We start from the raw sequence: 20,603 nt of genomic DNA on the forward strand, positions 1-20,603 counted from the left end.
GTTGATGCATTTGATTTGGTTTTCCACCTCATGACTCTGAAAACATTGTTGCAGATGCAACAAGAGCACCTTGCTCTTAGATGTTATGCTGTACAGTTTACTGTGTAATCTCTCTGGTCTTCTATCCTTCTCTTTGGAGTTGTATGGTTGCAGGGTGGGATATTCTTCAGAACTGGTAAGTATGGAATTGTTATTCAGCCTGAAAAATAGTTTTCTATAATATATGTTATATTAAAGAAAGAAAAAGGAATGTAGCCTCAATTATGGGGGTGGCTACCGAGTTCTTAGCCCAGTGTACATTGACAACAGTATTTCACACAAACAAAGTAATTATGACAAATAATAAATCAATGCCGACTGCCATGTAGAGCAGGTATAATAAGTGAATCACCAGCGAAATTGATTTAATGCACACCGTTAAGCTGAGGGTTGAGGAATCAGCAGGGAAGAAAAGTTTGGACTAAATCATTCAATGGCTAAATTAATCATAATTATAATAAATAATCATAATAATAATAATGTGTTGCATCCCAATTAATAACATTACAATAGTAATAGTACCACAATATTAAAGACAATATAGTATGTTTGGTGTTTCTATTATTTGGCAATAAGAATAGTTGGTCATTAGAGGGCAGCATTTAACAATACATGTCTCGTTCTGTAACATGGTCACTAATGAATGTTCAATAGTGCTGTTTGTGTGATTTAATCTTATTTGATAGAATAAATTCATAAAACATACAACATTTGAAATGGAACAATGTAAAGATATGCATTTCAAATATCTGACAGCTCAAGATAATTTTGTTTTGGATTCTGCCCTGCAGTTCCACGACAAATTAACAAAGGCAATAGGAACACACATAAACCCAAAACGTTTTCATATATCATCTGATTTACTGACTTACTGGAAAATGTTATTTATTTGACAGAAAATCCCTCCAACAAAGATGAAAACACAGTTGGGTTGTTGACTAAAATTAAAGTAAGATGCAGGAATCATCAAACTAACAAAGTGTAGGTGCCCGAACCAAACCAAAAACCTGAATACCCAAAACGTTGAACCTAGGAAAGTTGGGAAATGTTGCCCATTATCCAGGCAGCCATTACCAACATAATTGTGAAAACAAAGTCCCTTAAAACCATAACATCTAGTAGAAAAGGTTGCCAGTGTACCTCGACCTGACAACCATACCAGTTTGATACTGTATAGTTCATTTTCTTCAATGTGAACAGTGTAAAGTTTGGCCCATACATTATCTTAAGTACATTTTTAATTTGATTTCTGCTTTGACAGCATCTCCAGAGATAAAGTGAGACAGGAAGGCAAAGGAGAGCGAACTGGACAATAAGTACGCTCACAACATAACGTGACATTTTTGTCATGAGGTCATATGTCAAAGTTACCTTGAGCTAAACTTGAGCCGAGCGCTCTGTTTGGTTGAATGTGGTGAGAAGACCGGGCCGACAGACGTCTGTGGCTTAATGAGTTAATGGAAACTAAATATAAATGTCTGTAAACTCAGTATGTCTGCTTCAGGTTAAAAAGCATTATTTTGTCAATATAGTGTATTTAGAGCTGCAGCAGCTCCATTCAACAGCGTCTTCAGACGTGCGATCAGATCAGATAAAACAATGTGGCTAAACCACTGACTCTTAAAATGGACACTGATAATGTGACGAAACCAAAGACTAACCCAGATAAAGACAGAGGGGGACGATGAACCACGTGACCCTTTTCACCTGCTGTAGCAGCTTGACCACTTTAAATTGTTCCGTCCATTTGAACTGGCAGTAAGAGTGAATTCATCTACCTGTTCTTTCAATTTGAGCATAAATTAACACCAGAAATCTGATTGAAAATCACAAAAAAAGATGATATGCTTTGTTTTGATGGAAAAGTCGATGAATTAATAAAAGCAAAATGCAATCTGTGTGGAGAGATGAGACTGTAAGCATCTTCACATTAAACAGAATTGTCATATTTCCATCATATTTTTGCAAATTGAGTGTTATAGTTTGAAACTTAGAGAGCATTAACCAAGATGCTGTATTTGACGCACTGAGGTGAGAATGTGTTGGACCAAACCATGACATGGAATCAGAGACACTTTACAGCAAAAGCTGAGTATAGTATTATCTTGTTTTCAGCGATGTCTGAATGTAAATGCACTGCTGACATTTGGTGATATTTACAGTACATGGCTTTATAAAACATAAACCTTTAAAAAACATTATTGTAATATCAAAATGGAGAGACAAAGGCGATGCAAAATAACATGTTAAAATGAAAAAAAAAGTGAAATATGAAAAGAAAAAGATAAGTACTGTGTCACTGTAACATCGCTGCGTGTGAACTTCCTCTTCTTCAGTCAGGTGTGTCTGCTCTCCCTGGACAACACATTTCCTGTCAGAAAATAGAAATACTATGAAACAAATATGTAAGTCATTTGTCTTCTTATCTTCATTTAAATCTGGTATTACACACACACAATTATTTATTCACTCATGGGTTAATCTGTATAAAGGTTAGTTAAAAAAATCCAGGGAGCTAAATTGACCAAATGTACTTTGTTTAGAACCAGGTGATACTATATCTCTACAGGGACAAATATACAGGAAGTGTTAAACTGAGCTTTTGGTTAGTAACGTGATTAATACAGTAATTACTTACATTTTAAAAGAAAAAGGGGCAGGCTTACCCACAGCAAAGTTTATTGTAGAATAGAGAGCACTCTCTTCTGGTAGATGTGGCTTCGTAGATTCTTTGGGTTCTGTTTTGGAATCAAAGGTACATTTTATATCAGTCTGTTAAAAAAAATGTAATTTCAATTGCATGTCAGTATATCACTTCAGGGCTATAAAAGTCTATAAAAGATCAACATTTAAAACTGGTCACAATTTCATGTCTTTAATAAGAAGATGCCCTGAAGTCTGTGTGTGTGTGTGTCTCATGTCTGGGTTCAATCATAACAGTTTTTTTTCTCTTGTTAATGATGGAAACATTTACTGTGTTGTATATTTGTGGATTGTTCTTTTAAGGTTCCCTCTCCCCAACTGTCAAACTGCACGTCTTGCATGTAGACTGAGGCGCAGCTGGTTTCTGTCTGTGGTTTTCTCGTGTGGTTTATGACCGATAATTATCTCCCATATCTGAAGGCAGACAGCCTGCTTGTAAATATACCAATGGGTCTCAATCATCGCTCTTTTAAACAGTATGTGACATCTAGTTACTGTTGCCATGAGAAACCTGCAAGCTGGTGATTTTTTCTAAAGTATATGACTTCTTCTTTAAACAAGTACCTTTTTCGTTCCTTTCAACAAGCGCATATGTTACGTGATGTGGATCAACCAAATCGCCACCACCTGTGACTGAAAAAAATAGAAAAAACCCCAAAACAAAACAATTATTTGTAGTCTATGATGCATTTTTCATTTTTAGCTGTGTACATGTGAAGCATTTTATAACACTTCATTCAAATAACATGAATGTGTAGCATCACAGACTTGCTGTGGTTTTGTGCTGCAACAATGTTTATACTATGTTAGGAAAAGTGGAGTAAAATCAGATGCCAGCTTTTATTTGCCAGGCTGTCCATACAATGTAAGGAGCCAAGCTGATCTGCTGGTGCTGTTGTGGCAGAATACATCAAGCGCCTCATTGCTCAGATCAGCAACGATGAGCAAGTTATCTTAATTTGCAGGTGGCTGGTCCTCACTGTAATCTCAAAAAACTGCTTATATTCACTTAGCTGCCAGTATATTATGAAAACACAGTCTCACGGCAGTTCGTGAAAAAGTCACGAAATACAATCTAATGGTTTTGTCCACAGGGACAACTGTTCGTATTTTTGTGTCCCTTGGCACAACTTTTCTTCGGAATTACATTACCTTAAAAAACAACAGTGAGGTTAGGGCAACAAAACCAACAGTCAAGTTTAGTCAGAACAGAACCATTTCGTGCATCCTCTGAAATGGTCATACACTTGAAGTTATCATTGTACCTTTCTCCTTCCTCTGCTTTTGGACGAGAGCATACGTCGCGTGGGGTGAATCAACCACATCATCAACACCCGAGACTGAAACGTTGAAAACACAAAGATGCTATTTTGGGGATTTCCTAAACTCATCCAATAACCCATGACAACTGTTGCATCACAGACTGTCTGTGGTTTTGTGCTGAAGAATGTACACACCAGTTAAGTAAAGGTCAAGTTAAACTACATCATACCTTTCACCCTTTTGGATTTTTTGACAACAGCATATGTCGCATGGTTTGGATCAACTAAACCATCACCTCCTGATACTAAAACATAAAACAAGCAGAATTTGTTAGCATGCTGTATTTTATCAGAAAAAAAATTGTAGGCACAGATTCTTACAACAGGAAATTAGCATATATGTGACCAAAGCCAGCAGACAGGGGTTCGTCCAGTACGCACCTATGCACTTAAAAAAACTCTTTTCACATTCGGCCAATTGGGTCACATAAGGTTTAATGTTTCTCTTCAACAACAGAATGACTTATGAGATGAGTGGACTGTCTCATTGTTAAATAGCTAGGGTATTTATACAGTGTGAAGACCCCTACTTCCCCTGTTGTTTGCCATGTTTTCCAGATAGCTGGGGGCAGGGGGTCGTTAGGGCCAAGTGGAAACACCTGGGCCTAAAGACCTGGCTGCAGCTCTCCGCCTGTTCCCCACAGGTACCGGTTCAGTTTTGGTTTAGTATGTTGTTTAAAGTTATCATTATGCCTTGTTTTGAACCATACAACACACAAACACACCCGTCACTCACTAATACTGACACCACTGATTATCCTGACATCCTCACCCCACACCCTAACTATCCTTATCTCAATTTGGTTCAGATTAGTTGATAACATTTCTGTTGTCAAATGTTCTGTTGTGTCTAACTTTGTGTTACGGCCACCTGAGCCACGTCGTAACATCAGCTAAACCAGATGTACATGTAGAATTAACTTACACTGTCTGCACTCCACGAGTGATTCAGAAGAAACCCTGCATAATACTGCACATTCGTTATCCTCGGTCAGTGGTGATTAAGGGAATTTGTTTCGGCTTTCTGATTTTCTGGCATCAAAAGAATTACTCGTAGGACTCAATGACCTCATATTGAACTCTTGGAGTTTAAACCTCAGTTAAACCAGGCGTGCAGCAGACACTTCCAAGTGCAGTTACCTTTGGTGGTGCTTCTTTCACCTGTGTGTTTTTTGCATTGTAGTACTCCACAAACAAACACAAACAGCAGCAGGGCCACCAGTAAAACAGAGACAACGCTCCACAGCAGTTTGGGGGACATAGGGCCGTGACTATGGGGAGGATGAGTCTCTTCTTCATGAGGTTCTGAAAAGACTAAAGAAAGAACATACTTTAACTTCATCATGCAATGTTTCCATCCAAAACAATATTTTCTATATTAGCACTCTTGTTAGCTAACACTTTCTATGTTTGCGCTCTTCCTGCTTTGTATTGTAACTGCTGCGCAGCAACTTCCATTGGGCTGAATAAAGTTTTATCTTATCTTATGAAGCATTTTACTTCACGTATTTAAGCTAATCAAGTCAACATTTTTTGTAACTCTGATTACATTATATATCCACCTGAAACAGCAAACAAAACTCTCAATGCCACATGTTCCTCCTCCCATTGAACCATGCAAACAATTCATGTAGCCTGTACCTAGTTTTGCATTATTCCACGTCTCACCTCTGACAGCCAGCGGGCTCTCTGCTGACTCTCCAGCTCCAGAGATGTTACACTTGTAGAGTCCTTCATCTGATGTGGAAACGTTGTAGATGGTCGTGTTTCCTTTATAGCCGGTCCTGATGCGGAGGCCGTCTTTATAGAAGTCAGCTATGAGGCTGCCGGCACTTTTTTTCTTTTTGCAGCTCAGCGTCACATCGTCTCCCGCCTTCACCGGCAGAACAGGACTCTCCAGGATCACAGAACCAGCTGAACAATGTGGGAGAAATATTTTAGGTTTATCATATTTGGTAGGATTTACATTAAATAGAAAATATTAACCACAGAAACAATAATAGGCATTAGTAGAAAGAACCAAATATCCTTTGATTTTGTACTTATTTTACCAGATTTCTAAACTCTTTAAATGTAAGGTGTCATGCATAATACAAATCTTAACAAGAGGACATGTGTGCATAGGGCTCTAAATTAAATTCTAAATGCATGTGTTTAATTCCTATTACTTAGTAGTGTGCTACTTGCCATGTGAGGAAGTATTTCATTGCAGTTTCTTGACTTTCACCAAAGCGTTCTACTATTGACATAATCAAAACAATTTATCAATCATTTTTAGACTAAAACAAGCTGTGATGTATGTGGAGTTAGTAGCTAAACCCACCAGTGACAGTGATGTTGGCAGCACTGCTTCTCAGTCCGTCTGCATCTTCACACCAGTACGCTCCACTGTCTGAGGAGAAGGCAGGTTTAATGGTGCCGGACCCCGCCGATGGCGCCCAGTTAGAAAAGTTTGTCGGTTTTATTTCCCTCATCAGCCTCCATCCAGCCGAGCCATCAAAGTCACAGGCGAAAGAGATGGACTCGTATTCAAAGAACTGCAGTCTGTTCGGGAGGATGCGAGGAAAAGCTGCATCTGAGACACAGAACGCAACTTGTTAAACTGAGACAGAAATGAATACATTTAAACAGTTTGATGTATTTTTTATGGCAGTAGCATTAGCATTATCATGGCAATACACTATTTAATTGGATTGCGACAAAACTCGACGTTACAAAATTTCAAAAACATAAAAAAAATGATATGTGTACAACAAACAACCTTTCGTGTCAAACATGCATGATCTATAGTGCGCGACTGCACTTCAATCTATAGTCTCGATATAGGTTGAAGTTTGTGTGAAAGTTGCATTTTTTTTAATGCAGGGTAAAATTACTGCAGCTTTATTCGGGGTTAGCCTAACAGGAACAACCCAATTTGCTGAGCGTGTGCATTCAAATGTCAGTTTGCTGCTCTGCAAACGACAGTCTGTGGGAATCAGTGTATTGAGCATTGTTGCATTTTACATATAACAAAGTGCATTTAAATGAAGCTTCATGAACAGTGGATGTTTAACTAGCTGTGGCTTACCATGTTTCTGAGCACAATACCTGTAGTGAACTTGAGCAGCCAGCATCCACACATGCATCACTGGACAAAGAAAGAGAGCCGAGTATCAGACAGAGACAACTGTACATGTTGCTGCTTCAGCACCACTTAATTATATGATTAAATATGATAAGCCTCTGACAAGTGCAGGTGGTCTATGTGACAGTTTCAGTTGGCAAAATAATTGTAATAATAGAACTCTGACTTTACAACGTACACAATCACAAATGCATGTAAGTTGCAGAATGTCTACGGCTGTATGACTCTAAACTTAATAAAACATAATGCTAGAAAGAAGCCAAATGCATCTTTTGTATTCCTTTGTTTTGAAATCTCATTCAGGAACTGGGAGACGGACTCAGTACTCACTCAGTCTGATGCAGAGAGCTGTGACCTCCATGTTGTCTCGCTGCCGACTGTCTGAGCATCAGACTGAAATACAGACAAAGTGTGATGGAGGTCAGAACCTCCTCTTCTTGTGGTATTTTTGGTGTTGATGCAATGGAAGGTTTTGAGTTCTACTAATGTGTGAAGTGAAATTAATGTTAAGCCACAAAAAAACACAGCCTGTCAGTTGAAATCTGAATTTAAGGAAAGTAGCAAGACCTTTCACCTTCATAACAGGCCTTTACTGTGCAGAGTAATGTATGTGCACATGGGCAGTTTTCACAAGCTTATGAACAGTGTTCTTGTGTGTGTGTGCGTGGGTCTGTCTGTGTGTGTGTGTGTGTGTGTGTGTGTGTGTGTAGTTGTGTTTTTACCCATTTTGAGGGGACATGAATCTGAATACACAGTCACAATGGGGACTCACCTTTTTATGCCACGGTTAGGGTTAGGGTAAGGTTAGCATTAGGTTAGGGTAAGGTATGGTTAAGGTTAGCATAAGGTAAGGTTAGTATTAGGTTACGGTTAACGTGTGTGTAGGTATTGGGTGTATGTATAAATTCATGTTTTTATTTTTGCATTATCTTTTTTTTATACCATTGTGGTATCCTTAATTTTTTTAATTTTAATTTTAATTAAATTTTTTTTAAATGTAAAGCACATTGAGTTTCTTTGTAATGAAATGGGCTGTGTAAGTAAAGGTGCCTTGCCTTAACCAAGTACGTATTTTGACCCAGAGACAAAGCGACATCTTGTGTCCAGCAGTTTAACTTATCAAGAGAAAAGTATTTTTCAATAAGAGAGGAGTGACATGTTTTTGTGGAAAAACTTTATCACTCTCAAAGTGTTTTTCAATGCTGAGTATATTTATATATTTTGAAACATACCTGGAGGGGATCTTTAAAATAAGTCAAATAATAAATTAGTGTGGTCAATGCACACAGTCTCAGATTCTGCCCACAATCTGCTAAGCATTAAAAGATTAACTACAACCAGTAACTTTCTTATGCTCATGTCAAATAGGTCCTACTCTGCCCTCTGCAGTAAGTCAGACATGTTTTATACCTCTGTTCCTGGGTAACCAAGGTGACAAGGAAGTCACCTGATATATCTGCCAAACTGTAAATGATACAATAACCATATACAGTACCTCTGATACAACAAACAAGCTGACTGGTCATCTCTTACCATTGTTGCTGCTGACAAGTACAAATTTCAAGTTTATGTGCAAATTTGCTGTTTGTTCAAAAGCACACATGCTATTTCCTTGATTGTGCAAGCTAAAGCACAGCATCATAGCTATTTTTTGTAACATTAACTGTGATTGTGATTAAACTGAGGATGGATGTCATGAAATGGTGCTTCTCGGGCTACAAATCCACAAGAGCTTCAAAACAACATTTCTGTTATGCCTTCTCTTTCTCATCCAGCATCGCGCATTCTCTCAACAAACGAGGAAGAGAAACTGAACACTGATACTTCGCTGAAGGAACAGCAGACCGAAACAGTAAGACTAGAAGAGGAACTCCGGTCACAGCTGGAGGAAGTGGGGACAGAACAGCAGGGGCTCAAGGAGAAGCTTCAGGTAGTGGACCAGGAACTTGAGAATGCAACTGTCACCAAATGAGTGTTAGAGGGGAAAAAGTCTTTTAAAAAGTCTTTTTTTTGCCTGTTGCTTACTTTGGTGTAATCAAGATGGTTGTTCAGTCTATATCCGTTGGGAAAAGTAGGTTATGCTGTGTTTATTCACAGCTAGAGGGACCAAGGTTCCAGACAGTACAGTAGAGAGTCCACTCGAGCTGAAAGACGTTCTGTTTAGTCTGAAAAATACCCATTGATGTAGAAAAGAACAAAGCAGAAGATAGGTATGGGTTTTAATATTTTTAACTGTATTCATATTATTTTTATTTTTATTCAGTGGGATTTTTTTGTTATTATTTATTATGTATTCTACTTTCATATTCATTTTTCCCTTTAAACTCCTTGTTGTTGTTTGGCCATTGTGCACAGCTGCACTTCTATCAAGATGATGCATTTTACAGATTTTATGCATTGTATCTATTCTATAAAGTAAGCTGAAAAGTAATTTGCAGATTATGAATTACTTAAAGGGTAACTTTGATATTTTTCAACCACCATAATCAACACCACGACTCCACGATTCACCATGGCAACAGGTATGTAAAAGGCAGAACATCCGTTTTAATCCAGTGGATGTAGATATTAATGCATGTAAGATATATGAAGATATATTTATAGTGCTCTTAATGTGAAAGGTAAGAATGTAACAGGTGGATCTAGTCTGAGCTGCCTTTGTCAAGGCTGAAAGAGTAATAAAGTCGGCCATCTTGGTTCAAGCTACGGTCTCCACAACCACAACGTGTTTGGTTGATGCTTTTACCCACGGTGTGCAGGGCTCAAGAAACAATTGACAATACTTTTTCGCCATGTAATAATTGCATTATGTGTGAAAGGACTTATACCAAAACAATAGTTTAAATATTATATTTTATATTATATTATATAATAATTTGACATTCAAATTATTTGCAGGAAAAAAGCACTCCCTAGTGTCTTAAGGCCTAAACTGAAATACTGTTTTAAGAAGATCACATTGTTTGTATAGTTTGTAAAATGGAATTTTTAAATGCTTCTAGTGTCAACATTTTTTATTCAATTCATCTACATTATATTGGCCTGGCAGCACATATTTGAGAGACACATAATTCAAAACCCAGACAAATAAAACCTAACTAGCTGTATAGTTTTACATCCTTGATCCTCACAGTTGCACACATTCATACCTCAAAGTTTCCCGGTATGCTCAGTCTATTGGCTAAACATGGTTGTTAGACGTTGCACTGACAGGAAATCAGAAGATGGACACACCTTTTTATAACAGATGGCAGGGGTCAAAGTCTTTCATTTGAGGACTTTGCTGGTGCAGCGTCCTATGGTGCAGTGAGACGATCATTGAGGCACACACCAGGTATGAGATTTCCTTTATATCTTTTAATTCCTATTATCCGGGATGCTCTCACCAACTTTTCATTGTAAGGATGTTAATAATAATGTCTTAACCGTCTGTCGTTAAGACAGGTCTGTCGTCACAACTGATCATCTGTATTTTGTAGAGTCAAAATTGTGTATAAGTAACGATGATGTTAATTATTGCATTTTTAATATGTAAAAAAACTGTTTTACAAGTAGAGGCTTTACTATTCCAATTAGAACGCCACTACTGCCTCAGTATGAAGGAAACTACAGTTTTAATGTGTAAAACAATGGTCGCATCATGTTAATGACATATGAGTTTTTCAAACAAGAGAAATAAACTGGTATTTGATCAGTGGCTATTGTAAACATGTTGAACATATCCCACAGCGGGACTTTTATTTACAGCTAGTTAATGTTTTACAGCCTTTACTGCCACACCGAGTGCAGACTTGACATTAGTTACCGACGGTTACAGTCAACCAGGGTGGGACAGAGACACCTATACTAATATTTGCACTGGACCACACAAAATAGCCAGCTGAGGAACAGTAGTCACCTGTTTGGCTGTATGCAACGTTCCCTTTTTGTATCACCTTTCCAACTTAGCAGTGTTTCAATTCAAACCATATTCCTACAGATCCACATTGTTAAAGCTTAAATCAAGTCAAGAGCTGAATGCCACTAAATAGCTCAGTGATGTCTTTATCTCCAGCGAGGTGGACTCCTGGACTGTATATAGAGAGTCATTAAAAGAGCTCAGTAAAACTGGCTGTTATATGCAAAGCGATTATAAGTATCACCGCTTCTCTTGTGTGCTTTGTCTTTCATGATTTGGCCTAAATGGAGTATGTAGAGGTTGAACATTGGAGAACCAAGAATCAAACCTAGGCGGACTCCCTGCATCTACCTGCTCAAATATAATGTGCAGTGGCCTTACAGATACCAGATGTACCCACTTTTCCATTCTGTCTTTCGGAATTAATATCTTTGAAGTTGTTTGTTTTACTTTTATTTTAATTTTACAGAACTCTGTGATGCTTCACCTGAAGAAGAGGCTGTTGAGAGCTGAGCTCAATGCTTTCAGTGTTTTGGTTTTCTATCACACTGCTGCCGTCCTTCTCCTGACACACTACTGTGGAGGTATGACTAATACACTAACACAACAGAAACAACCTGGTGTTTAAAGGGAAGTATTTCAGTGTGGGGAGATGCTGAAACTGGTACATTTTCTGTGGATAAAGATGCTGTCTGTACTGTGATACTAATGAATATGTTCAGGTCTCACATATCAGAATATGTCAGTCAAAAAAGTGAATTATTGCCAATCAACTGAATGTAGACATACAGCAGACAAATGAAGCACTTTGGGCTGGTGAATATGTTTCATTACAGATATGAAAAGTTTAAAATCTAACTGCAGGATGTTTCTTTCCAGCTGAGTTTCAGGTAGTTGGACCCCTCCAGCCAGTGATTGTAACGATTGGCGATGACCTTACATTGCCATGCCATCTGAAACCGGCTGCGGATGCTGCTGCTATGACGTTTGAGTGGGCGAGACCTGACTTGAATCCCAGATTCGTCCACGTGTGGCACGAACGCCAAGACCTTCACGTAAACCAGCATCCGTCCTACAAAGGACGAACATCTGTGTCTGTCAACAAACTGAAGCACGGAGACGTTTCCCTGACTCTCTCCAAAGTTAAACTCTCTGATAAGGGAACATACAGATGTTACTTTCCAGATTTGGATAAAGACTCAACTGTGCAGCTTGTTGTTGGTAAGTATACATATATTATCATTATTACCATCATTATTGTGCAATATGTTTTACTGGACATAACTACTGCATGCTTCATATTCTCACATTTTGGAAGGGAATTAAAATGAATACACTCTCCTAATAATGTAGCTTTTTAATAACAATTACTCAGTCATGCATCACACAAGATCTTCCAAACATACTTGCAACTTGCGTCATACATGTTCTTTGAATATGCAACAGACATCAAGTGGATATATGTCAAGGCAGAAAAGATCATGGACTCTTTAAGCTAATATCTCGCTGTGCTCATCAGGAACTGCTTCCTCACCCGACATCAGTTTATCAGGGATGGACAGAGACAAAGGAGGAGTGGTGTTACAGTGTGAGTCTAGAGGCTGGTATCCAGAGCCGGAGGTGTTGTGGCTGGACGGTGAGGGAAACCTCCTCTCTGCTGGACCTACAGAGACAGTCAGAGGTCCTGATCACCGCTATACTGTCAGCAGCAGAGTGACTGTGGAGAAGAGACACAGCAACAGCTTCACCTGTAGAGTCCAACAGAGGACCATCAACCAGACCAGAGAGACTCACATCACTGTTCCAGGTAGAAGAGATTAATACAGTTATGATGAATCATGTCAAACAGCTGATGTGAAACTTCATCCTTTGTTTGGTTATTTCAGATGATTTCTTCGTGGTCCCGTGTAGTTCTGCTGCTTGTATCACCATCAGCTTGGTGGCTTGTTTCACGTGTGTTCTTGCAGTTATCTTCTCTGTATGGAGATTGAGGCGAAACAAAAACAGTAAGTTACAAACAAATTCATTTTAACCTTTGTCCGTCATTTTAGAATTCAAGATCATTTACTGAGTTTTTACGAGAAAAAGTGGGAAAAAACAGTTTATGATGATTTTAAATTGAGCTCTTTTTTATTGTAACTGAACCCTTTAAGTTTCAGCTGAGGTTGTATCAACTCATGTTCAATGCACAAACAGCAATGACACACACATATATGTACACTTAAAATTCAACTGCCTGTCTACTTGCTAACAGAAACCATGATGGCCTCACAAAGAGAAACACAGCAGCTCATGGCAGAGAGTCAGAAGACGAAAGATACTGAGAAGAAAATGGCAGAAAATGAAGAAAAATTACAGAGAAAAGAGAAAGAACATGAAGACATGGTCGGTGTGCTGATGAAACAGAAGGAGGAGTTGGAGAAGCAGAGAGATCAACTGAATGAGCAACAGAAGAAGATGGAGAGTCTGGTGGAGGACACTGATACGAAGCTTCGGACAGTGGAGAAAGATTTAACAGAGAAAGATGAAGATAGAAGATTCTTCAGTGCACCAGGATGCACAAAGCTGAAAGAAATAATCTCTCTGTATAAATGGGGTCTGACTGACAGAGGGAGGGAACTTGAACAACTAGTGCTGAATACAAAGAAACTGTTAGAGATGACTGAGAGGGTGATTGATGGAACAACGGACAAGAAGAAGGAAGCACAGAACCACATGGATGAAGAAAATACGAAGAAAGTTAATGACTAAAGATTGAGTGTTTTGTTATGTTTGAGTATAAACTCAAAGCAACAAGTGGATGCTTTTTTTATGTAGTTTTGTATTTTCATCCATCCCACGGTCTATTTTGAAGACACTGTGTAATATCATGAAATAGAATGTCCTTGATTCCTTCCCTGTATTACACCAGTACAACACAACTTCCTGTAGGCTTCTTGAAGGCTTTGCTAACATTCAATGTTCTCACCAAAACAAATTGTGTGTGTCGTTGAGGTCTTACAAATGACCTAATCAAATGTGTTAAACTTGCTTAATTTCCTTCCTCATAAAACAGTTTTGAAGTTTTTTTAAATAGTGCATATTTTTTATTAATGTTCACTCACAAACAATGCTGTTCTCAGACTGCTATTTTGCTTTTGATATGTCATATTCTAGCTAAGGAAAGAAAGGCCACGCTTTAGGAACAGAAACAGTTAACATGTCTTTAGTCCCGTGAGAGAAACTTTTCATCACTAAAACATCACCCACGCATTTTCACTGTGAATCAAAGTGTAGAATCCTGGCTGCTGAAGGATAGGTCTGAGGGTAGGATATGTAGTAGAGCATCATTACACACATTGCAATACAAAGGCCTGTCACTTGGGGATTCATTTACAGACAGATTTAGTACCTTTTTCATTTGCACCTTTACAAATAAAATACTCTATACTTACCTTTACATTTTTTTTATAAAAAAATCACATTTTGGTTTAATTCAAAACCATTTTTTTTTTTTTATTCAAATCCAGTTCTTTGAGATGCCTGAATAAAAACGTTAAGAAGGTATCGGGGAACGATTCGTTCGGTATTTACGTTAAGTTGGCAGTGAAGCGTTCACAGACACAATCCATACTTTTTTTTTTTTATTGTTTTGGGGATGAGTAACATTGGGCATTATTGTGTTTTCAGCACTACTTTTTCGACTTCAAACAGCAGCTCACATCACTCATACTGTGTGGTAATAACAAGATGAGGCTTAATGTTATGCTTCAAATCCATTTCTTTCAGTTTTTTTACACGTCAATATATTGATTGTGTATTTGGCTGTCAAAACAATCTGAGTACACGGCGGTATATGGATGGTGTAGACCAGAGCTCTCAATAACCACAGATAAAGTCCCTGCACACATCTTTGTCATCTTTTCAGAAGATGACAAAAATACAATATCATGTGTTTTTGATTGACATCCCTTCTTCACCATGATTGAACCGAATTTAAACCTGCAGGACAATTCAGTTAAATTAATTTATCTAAAATTAAGTACATTTTTGAAACGCTTTCCATTATGTATTGTAATTTTAAATCCAGCCCTTATTTTACTTTAAACGAGAGAACATTTATTTATTAATAGATTATATCATATTATTATTTATAATTTATCCAGTTCAATTTGAAATCTGACAATAAATATTGTTGAGATATTATTTAATTGAACTTTAATCAGTCAGCTGTTGACTACATACAGACATACAACTGTTGGCTACTTCAGTATATATGAGACTAAATCATAGAACAAGTTAGACATTACTGTGATGTTCTGGACCTTTGGATGAGGAAATTCTCTCTAACTGGACCTCATTGACCACATTCCCCTGGTATAGACTCTGATGGAGGACTGAAGTGTTGCTTTTGCCACTCTGCCACCACAACAAGTACAGCCTCTTATTTACTTTTTTATATCAGCTATTTATGTAGATTAGGAAGGTAGTTAATTATGTTTATGCATTTTATACAATACTAATATAGTCATTGATTGAAGTAGACGGTACAAGTGTTCCAGCTATGTCAAACCCTGTATAATAAACTGCATAAGGCATACCAACGATGTGACACATATTGTGAATATTGTGGGTGGGACAACTATCACAGCAGAGAGGATAATCCTAAAGCTACTATATAACTAGCATGAACTCTATCAAAGTTGCAATAGGCCTGTAAATATTATTGTAGAAGAATTAAAACAAAACAAAAAGAAAAAAAATGTAAAACGAAAAATGCATCCTTTTAAATATCTTAAAAATGACTCTTTCCCTGTATATTTTGGGTCGGCGCCTTTAATAGCATTTGATAGCATTGGTGCATAACTGAAAACTGTGATTATGTTAATAATCAATAGGGCATTACACTGACAGGTCCCACACTGTGTTTCTGTGTGTCACTATGCTTGACTCAGGTCTAACTCTGAGCTGTGAGCACATTTAAAAGCTGCAGCAGCTCTGTTCCTGTAAACATGGACCACAAGGTGGTTTTAACTGCAACACTATTAAACCGACACCTCTCAAAAAAAAGCCTGAAGACATTTTTATTTAAGGCCTTGAACAACGCATGTGCTTACATCTGACTGTGCAACATTGTACATGGTTGGAAAGACAACACATATTTTTGGGTTAAATTGTTCCAACACAATTAAGGATTGATTTCACTCGTGCAGAGACATTTACTCTCTAATGTAAAACATCCTTGAAATACAAAATGCAAACAGAATTACATTTTAAGTATGAATTGTATACTATTTTATTTAGAAAGTTAGTGAACAAAATTACGTCACAGCAACATTATCAGAGTTCCGTTTGCTCCCTCTGGAGCCACAAAAGGCTACAGCTACTTGCATGGATGCGGTGGTACTCCACAACACCTGTGAACAGACTTCCCGTTTGAAACAGTTAAAAGAATTGGTTTTACATGCTTCCAGTTTATTAGTATGATCTGCTTCTCTGACAGGCAAGTCACAGTGACAGACGTCAGTGGCTTTAAAATGTTAATGGCACTTATTCTAAATGTGTCTGTAAAGTCGGCGTGTCTGTTTCTGCTCTGCTGTAGCAGCATCGTGTTGCCAGTTGACCACAGCGAGTGTATTTAAAAGCAGCAGCAGCTCCTCAGACATGTGAACAGATCAGATCAAACACTCTAACAAACCGCATACCTCCAAAATACTTATGACCCCAGATAGAGAAAAACCACATGACCCTTTTTCACCTGCTGTAAACAGCTTGACTACTTTAAATAGTTTCGTTCCTTCATGAGAACTGGCAGTAAGAGAGTTTCCATCCACCTGTTGTTATGCACATTTTTAATTTGAGCATAATAAACATCAGAAATTTGATTAAAAAGTCTGAAAATCACAAACTAGAGTCTATGATTTGCTGAGGTGGAAAATTAGAAGCAAAATGTGACAAAGTGCAATCTGTGAGGAGCGATGACTGTAACCGTCTACACAATTATACACAGACCGAACAGAAATGTTACCAATCTAACAATGTCTCTCACAATCCTCTGTCATCTCCTTCTTCTCTGAGGATCTGACACTAAAAACGACTTCAAGAAAGAGAGATCATTATCTGCTATCAAACTGGTTTCTATACTACCTGGACCCCATGACCATGACAAGATTAAAATAGTTTGTGAAATTGACATCACAATGCAATTCATGGTTAAAAATATCCATTTGATAATGGAAAGAAAACCACGTGTTTTGAAGGTAATTTAAGATCTAGAAAATAGAATGTTTTTACATTTTATAAGATGTATAAGACATCTTCTAATCTACTGAAAGAGTGTGACAGTGTGACTTCCTAACTAACAAACAGAAGTAGAGCTTTGAACAGATCACCTCCTCTCTCCTTCAGTCAGCTGTCGATGTCTGTAAAACACACAAGATGGAGATCCCTCAGATAGGGAAATGGTGGGAAGTCTTCTTCACTTCACAACAGTGTGTGCAAAAGTTAATCTCAAGTTCCCTGTACAGGGAACCTACAGATAGGTAGAACTGGCTTCACTGGACTTCACTGTGAAGCTTTTTCTAGTGAAGCACTTCTTTCTGTAATCTCTAACAGTGTTCCGCTAACCTGTGGTTGTAACTGAGTTGAGTGCAGAAGTACATGAACTGTTAGAGGAAAGACATTCTGTATCGGCGTCTCACCGATAGTAGACTGTAGAATAGAAGACACTCTCCTCCGGTAGACGTGGTTTGGTTCTTGCTGCGGACACCTCTGGCTCTGTTTGGGAAACAAATAAACATATTTTGAATGATTTACTATTCAATAGGTCTTCATCTTAAAACTATTTATCCAGCATTCTTGTGATTTGATGCTGCGTGTTCAAGTAGTGAACTACTCAGTATATATATATATATATATATATATATATATATATATATATATATATATATATATATATATATATATATATATATGGTTTTTAATTGATTATTGTATTTTTGTTATTTAATTAACATTCTGTTGCCTAACCCTAACCCACGGACGGGCGTCTGGATGTTGATCAAGCTTGTGAGCTCTCATTATCCGACTTCAGGGAGGTTCACACATTTAGAGCTGAATATGATCACACAAACATCTCCTGGCTGAACAACAACGTGATCGAGAAGACAAACCAGGGCTATGCAAACGTAATGTTGTTCTGGTACCTCCATCTTCCCTACGGAGAAGTAGCCCCATCACCATCAACAGCAGCAGGACCACCACCAACACGCCGGGTACAACCCACAGCAGGGAGAGGGGGTTAGTGGAGCGGCTGAGCGGAGGACGAGTCTCCTCGTCTGCTGCTGCAAAGAAGATAATAAACAAGTTTTCATCATCTAACTTGAACCTGGAGAGAAACACATCATCCAAACACATCAGGTCACCTTCACTCAGTTTTAGAACAGCCAGCCAGCTCTGTGGTGATTCTCCAGCTCCAGAGATGCTGCACCTGTAGAGTCCTTCATCAGCCTTGGAAGCATTTTGGATGATCAGGTTGGTTTCATACAGCGTCCCAAGGTGAGAACCGTCTTTGTAGAAATCGGCAATTTGTTCAGACTGAGTTTTCTTCTTACAACGTAGAATCACGTCGTCTCCCTCCTTCACGGGACGGGCAGGAACCTCCAGGATCACTGACCCAGCTGAACAATGTGGGGAAACATATCTTACATGTTTAGGGTTAAACATCCGCATGTACTTTGCCTAGAAGAGGGTCCACTCCATGACAGTATATTGACGCATGTAACAGTAGTGATCACTTCATTTGTGCAGGACTTTTCTAGCCGGAGTTCTGTACGCTCAATACTTTATTTGTATCTGTGCATTCAGATGATTTTCTACATTGTAGTTTTACCCTGAAAGTGTAGTATTATTTTATGTGCGAGACCTTTTTTGGGAATGAATAGTGTCTTGGACTGCATTTATGTTGGTCGCCCTGAGAGGGGAGAAGATCTTCTTCTTATACAAGATGATATATCTTACCTTATGTATACCTACATCAATACGTTTTGAAAACTCTTGATTTATAATTGTTGTTTATAAAACGTTCCTTCACAAACTTCATTTGTGCAGGATTTTTCTAGCACAAGGGGGAAAATAATAAAACAACCAAGTGCAAAAGATAAATGCAACTATAAATAGTTAGATCATATTATTATTATTATTATATTGTTTACTTCTGGCCTCAGACGCCGACGTACAAAATATTAAGACCTTGAAGTCACTGTGTCACATTTATAATTGACTTAACATACCAGTGACGGTGATGTTGACAGCATCACTTGTGTTCCCTCCTGCATCCTCACACCAGTACTCTCCACTGTGACGTTTAAAGGTGGGATAAATGGTGCAGGACGGTGCCGACGAGTTCCAGCTGTAAGAAGTCTTTGGGTTTATTTGGTGGAGCTTCCTCATCACTCTCCATTCAGTCGATCCACCGAACTCTTCACAGACTACACTGACGGTCTCATACTCAAAGAACTGCTGCCTGTCTGGAAGAACACGAGGAAGAGCTGCATCTGAGACAGACACAGAGAAAGTGAGCAAAATAAGTTAAATATGAAACATCCTGACAGAAGTATGAGCAGCTTAGCAGATGTTGAAGCAGCAGGACAACAAAGTGTGTTCATAGAACTGTGGTTATAATATATGTGACATGAGTAAGTATTAAGAATATCACACTGGCACACTGACGGAATGAAGTCCAACTTACCAGCTTTCTGAGCAAAGTAACTGTGGTCAACCAGCAGGACCAACACCTCCACCACTGGAGAGACACATGAAGAGAGGTGAAGTTCACACTCGGTGTTCATATTGGTCTGCTGAGAGAATCAAACAAAGACTCAGTACTCACTCAGGCTGATGCAGAGAGCTGTGACCTCCATGATGTCTTTGCTGCTGACTGTCTGAGCATCAGACTGAAATACAGATGAGACATGATGTAGGCCAGATCCTCCTCTTCCTGTTTGGATTCATTCTGGTGTTGATGCAGCAGAAGGTTGGACTTGTAGATCTAGAAATATGAGGCAGAGCTGCGATAGTGGAGGGTTTGTGTTAAAGAGAGAAGCTCGGTGATTGACCTGAGAGATGAGAAGAGAAAGGTTCTCAGAGCTAACTAGGGTCAGCAGTGACATATTAACATATTAATAACATGTTAATAACATGTTCATGGACCAACATTAACTGCTTTAATGGAGAGCCTCCTTCATCTCGTTTGAATTAGTGCTAAATGACCAAAGAACCAATGAACAAACAGTAAAAACATGCATAAACAAAATGATATGCGTGTGACAATATGATATAAGGTTAAAAGTTTAACGACAGCTTGGTCGAGGATCTGGACCACTAACCTTAAGATGAGTTTTTCTTTCACCACACACAATATCAATATCATTTTCATGTTTATTTATCTGACAATGTTTTGACTGATGAGCAGGAAACGTATTTGTTTCTTGCATAAAGGTCTAGAGTTTGCGTTGCTTTTGTTTTACTTAGTTAA

General features: G+C 38.3%; 3 protein-coding genes across 3 annotated transcripts; 1 reads left to right on the forward strand and 2 right to left on the reverse strand.

Annotated features, from left to right (window-relative positions):
• Positions 1–948: 948 nt before the first annotated feature.
• Positions 949–7,556, reverse strand: LOC137874452 (uncharacterized). Its single transcript, XM_068713139.1, has 10 exons — positions 7,522–7,556; positions 7,135–7,194; positions 6,388–6,639; positions 5,733–5,978; positions 5,205–5,378; positions 4,235–4,309; positions 4,008–4,082; positions 3,307–3,375; positions 2,706–2,777; positions 949–2,410 (listed from the first exon to the last, which is right to left on the reverse strand). The coding sequence occupies exons 1-10, from the start codon at positions 7,550–7,552 to the stop codon at positions 2,376–2,378; spliced, it is 1,089 nt and encodes a 362-aa protein (XP_068569240.1). The 5' UTR covers positions 7,553–7,556; the 3' UTR covers positions 949–2,375.
• A 4,513-nt stretch (positions 7,557–12,069) lies between these two features.
• On the forward strand, positions 12,070–12,910 carry LOC137874804 (butyrophilin subfamily 2 member A1-like). Its single transcript, XM_068713773.1, has 2 exons — positions 12,070–12,310; positions 12,609–12,910. The coding sequence occupies exons 1-2, from the start codon at positions 12,070–12,072 to the stop codon at positions 12,908–12,910; spliced, it is 543 nt and encodes a 180-aa protein (XP_068569874.1).
• A 61-nt stretch (positions 12,911–12,971) lies between these two features.
• Positions 12,972–20,001, reverse strand: LOC137874805 (low affinity immunoglobulin gamma Fc region receptor III-like). The gene is made up of 8 exons (XM_068713774.1): positions 19,959–20,001; positions 19,818–19,871; positions 19,360–19,623; positions 18,493–18,747; positions 18,274–18,411; positions 17,770–17,845; positions 17,461–17,490; positions 12,972–13,065 (listed from the first exon to the last, which is right to left on the reverse strand). The coding sequence occupies exons 1-8, from the start codon at positions 19,987–19,989 to the stop codon at positions 12,972–12,974; spliced, it is 942 nt and encodes a 313-aa protein (XP_068569875.1). The 5' UTR covers positions 19,990–20,001.
• Between the last annotated feature and the right edge of the window lie 602 nt (positions 20,002–20,603).

The sequence above is a fragment of the Cebidichthys violaceus genome, unplaced genomic scaffold, assembly GCF_023349555.1.
Source record: "Cebidichthys violaceus isolate CVI_PGR_0920_01 unplaced genomic scaffold, fCebVio1.0.p SCAF_19, whole genome shotgun sequence".
Classification (NCBI taxonomy): Eukaryota; Metazoa; Chordata; class Actinopteri; order Perciformes; family Stichaeidae; genus Cebidichthys; species Cebidichthys violaceus.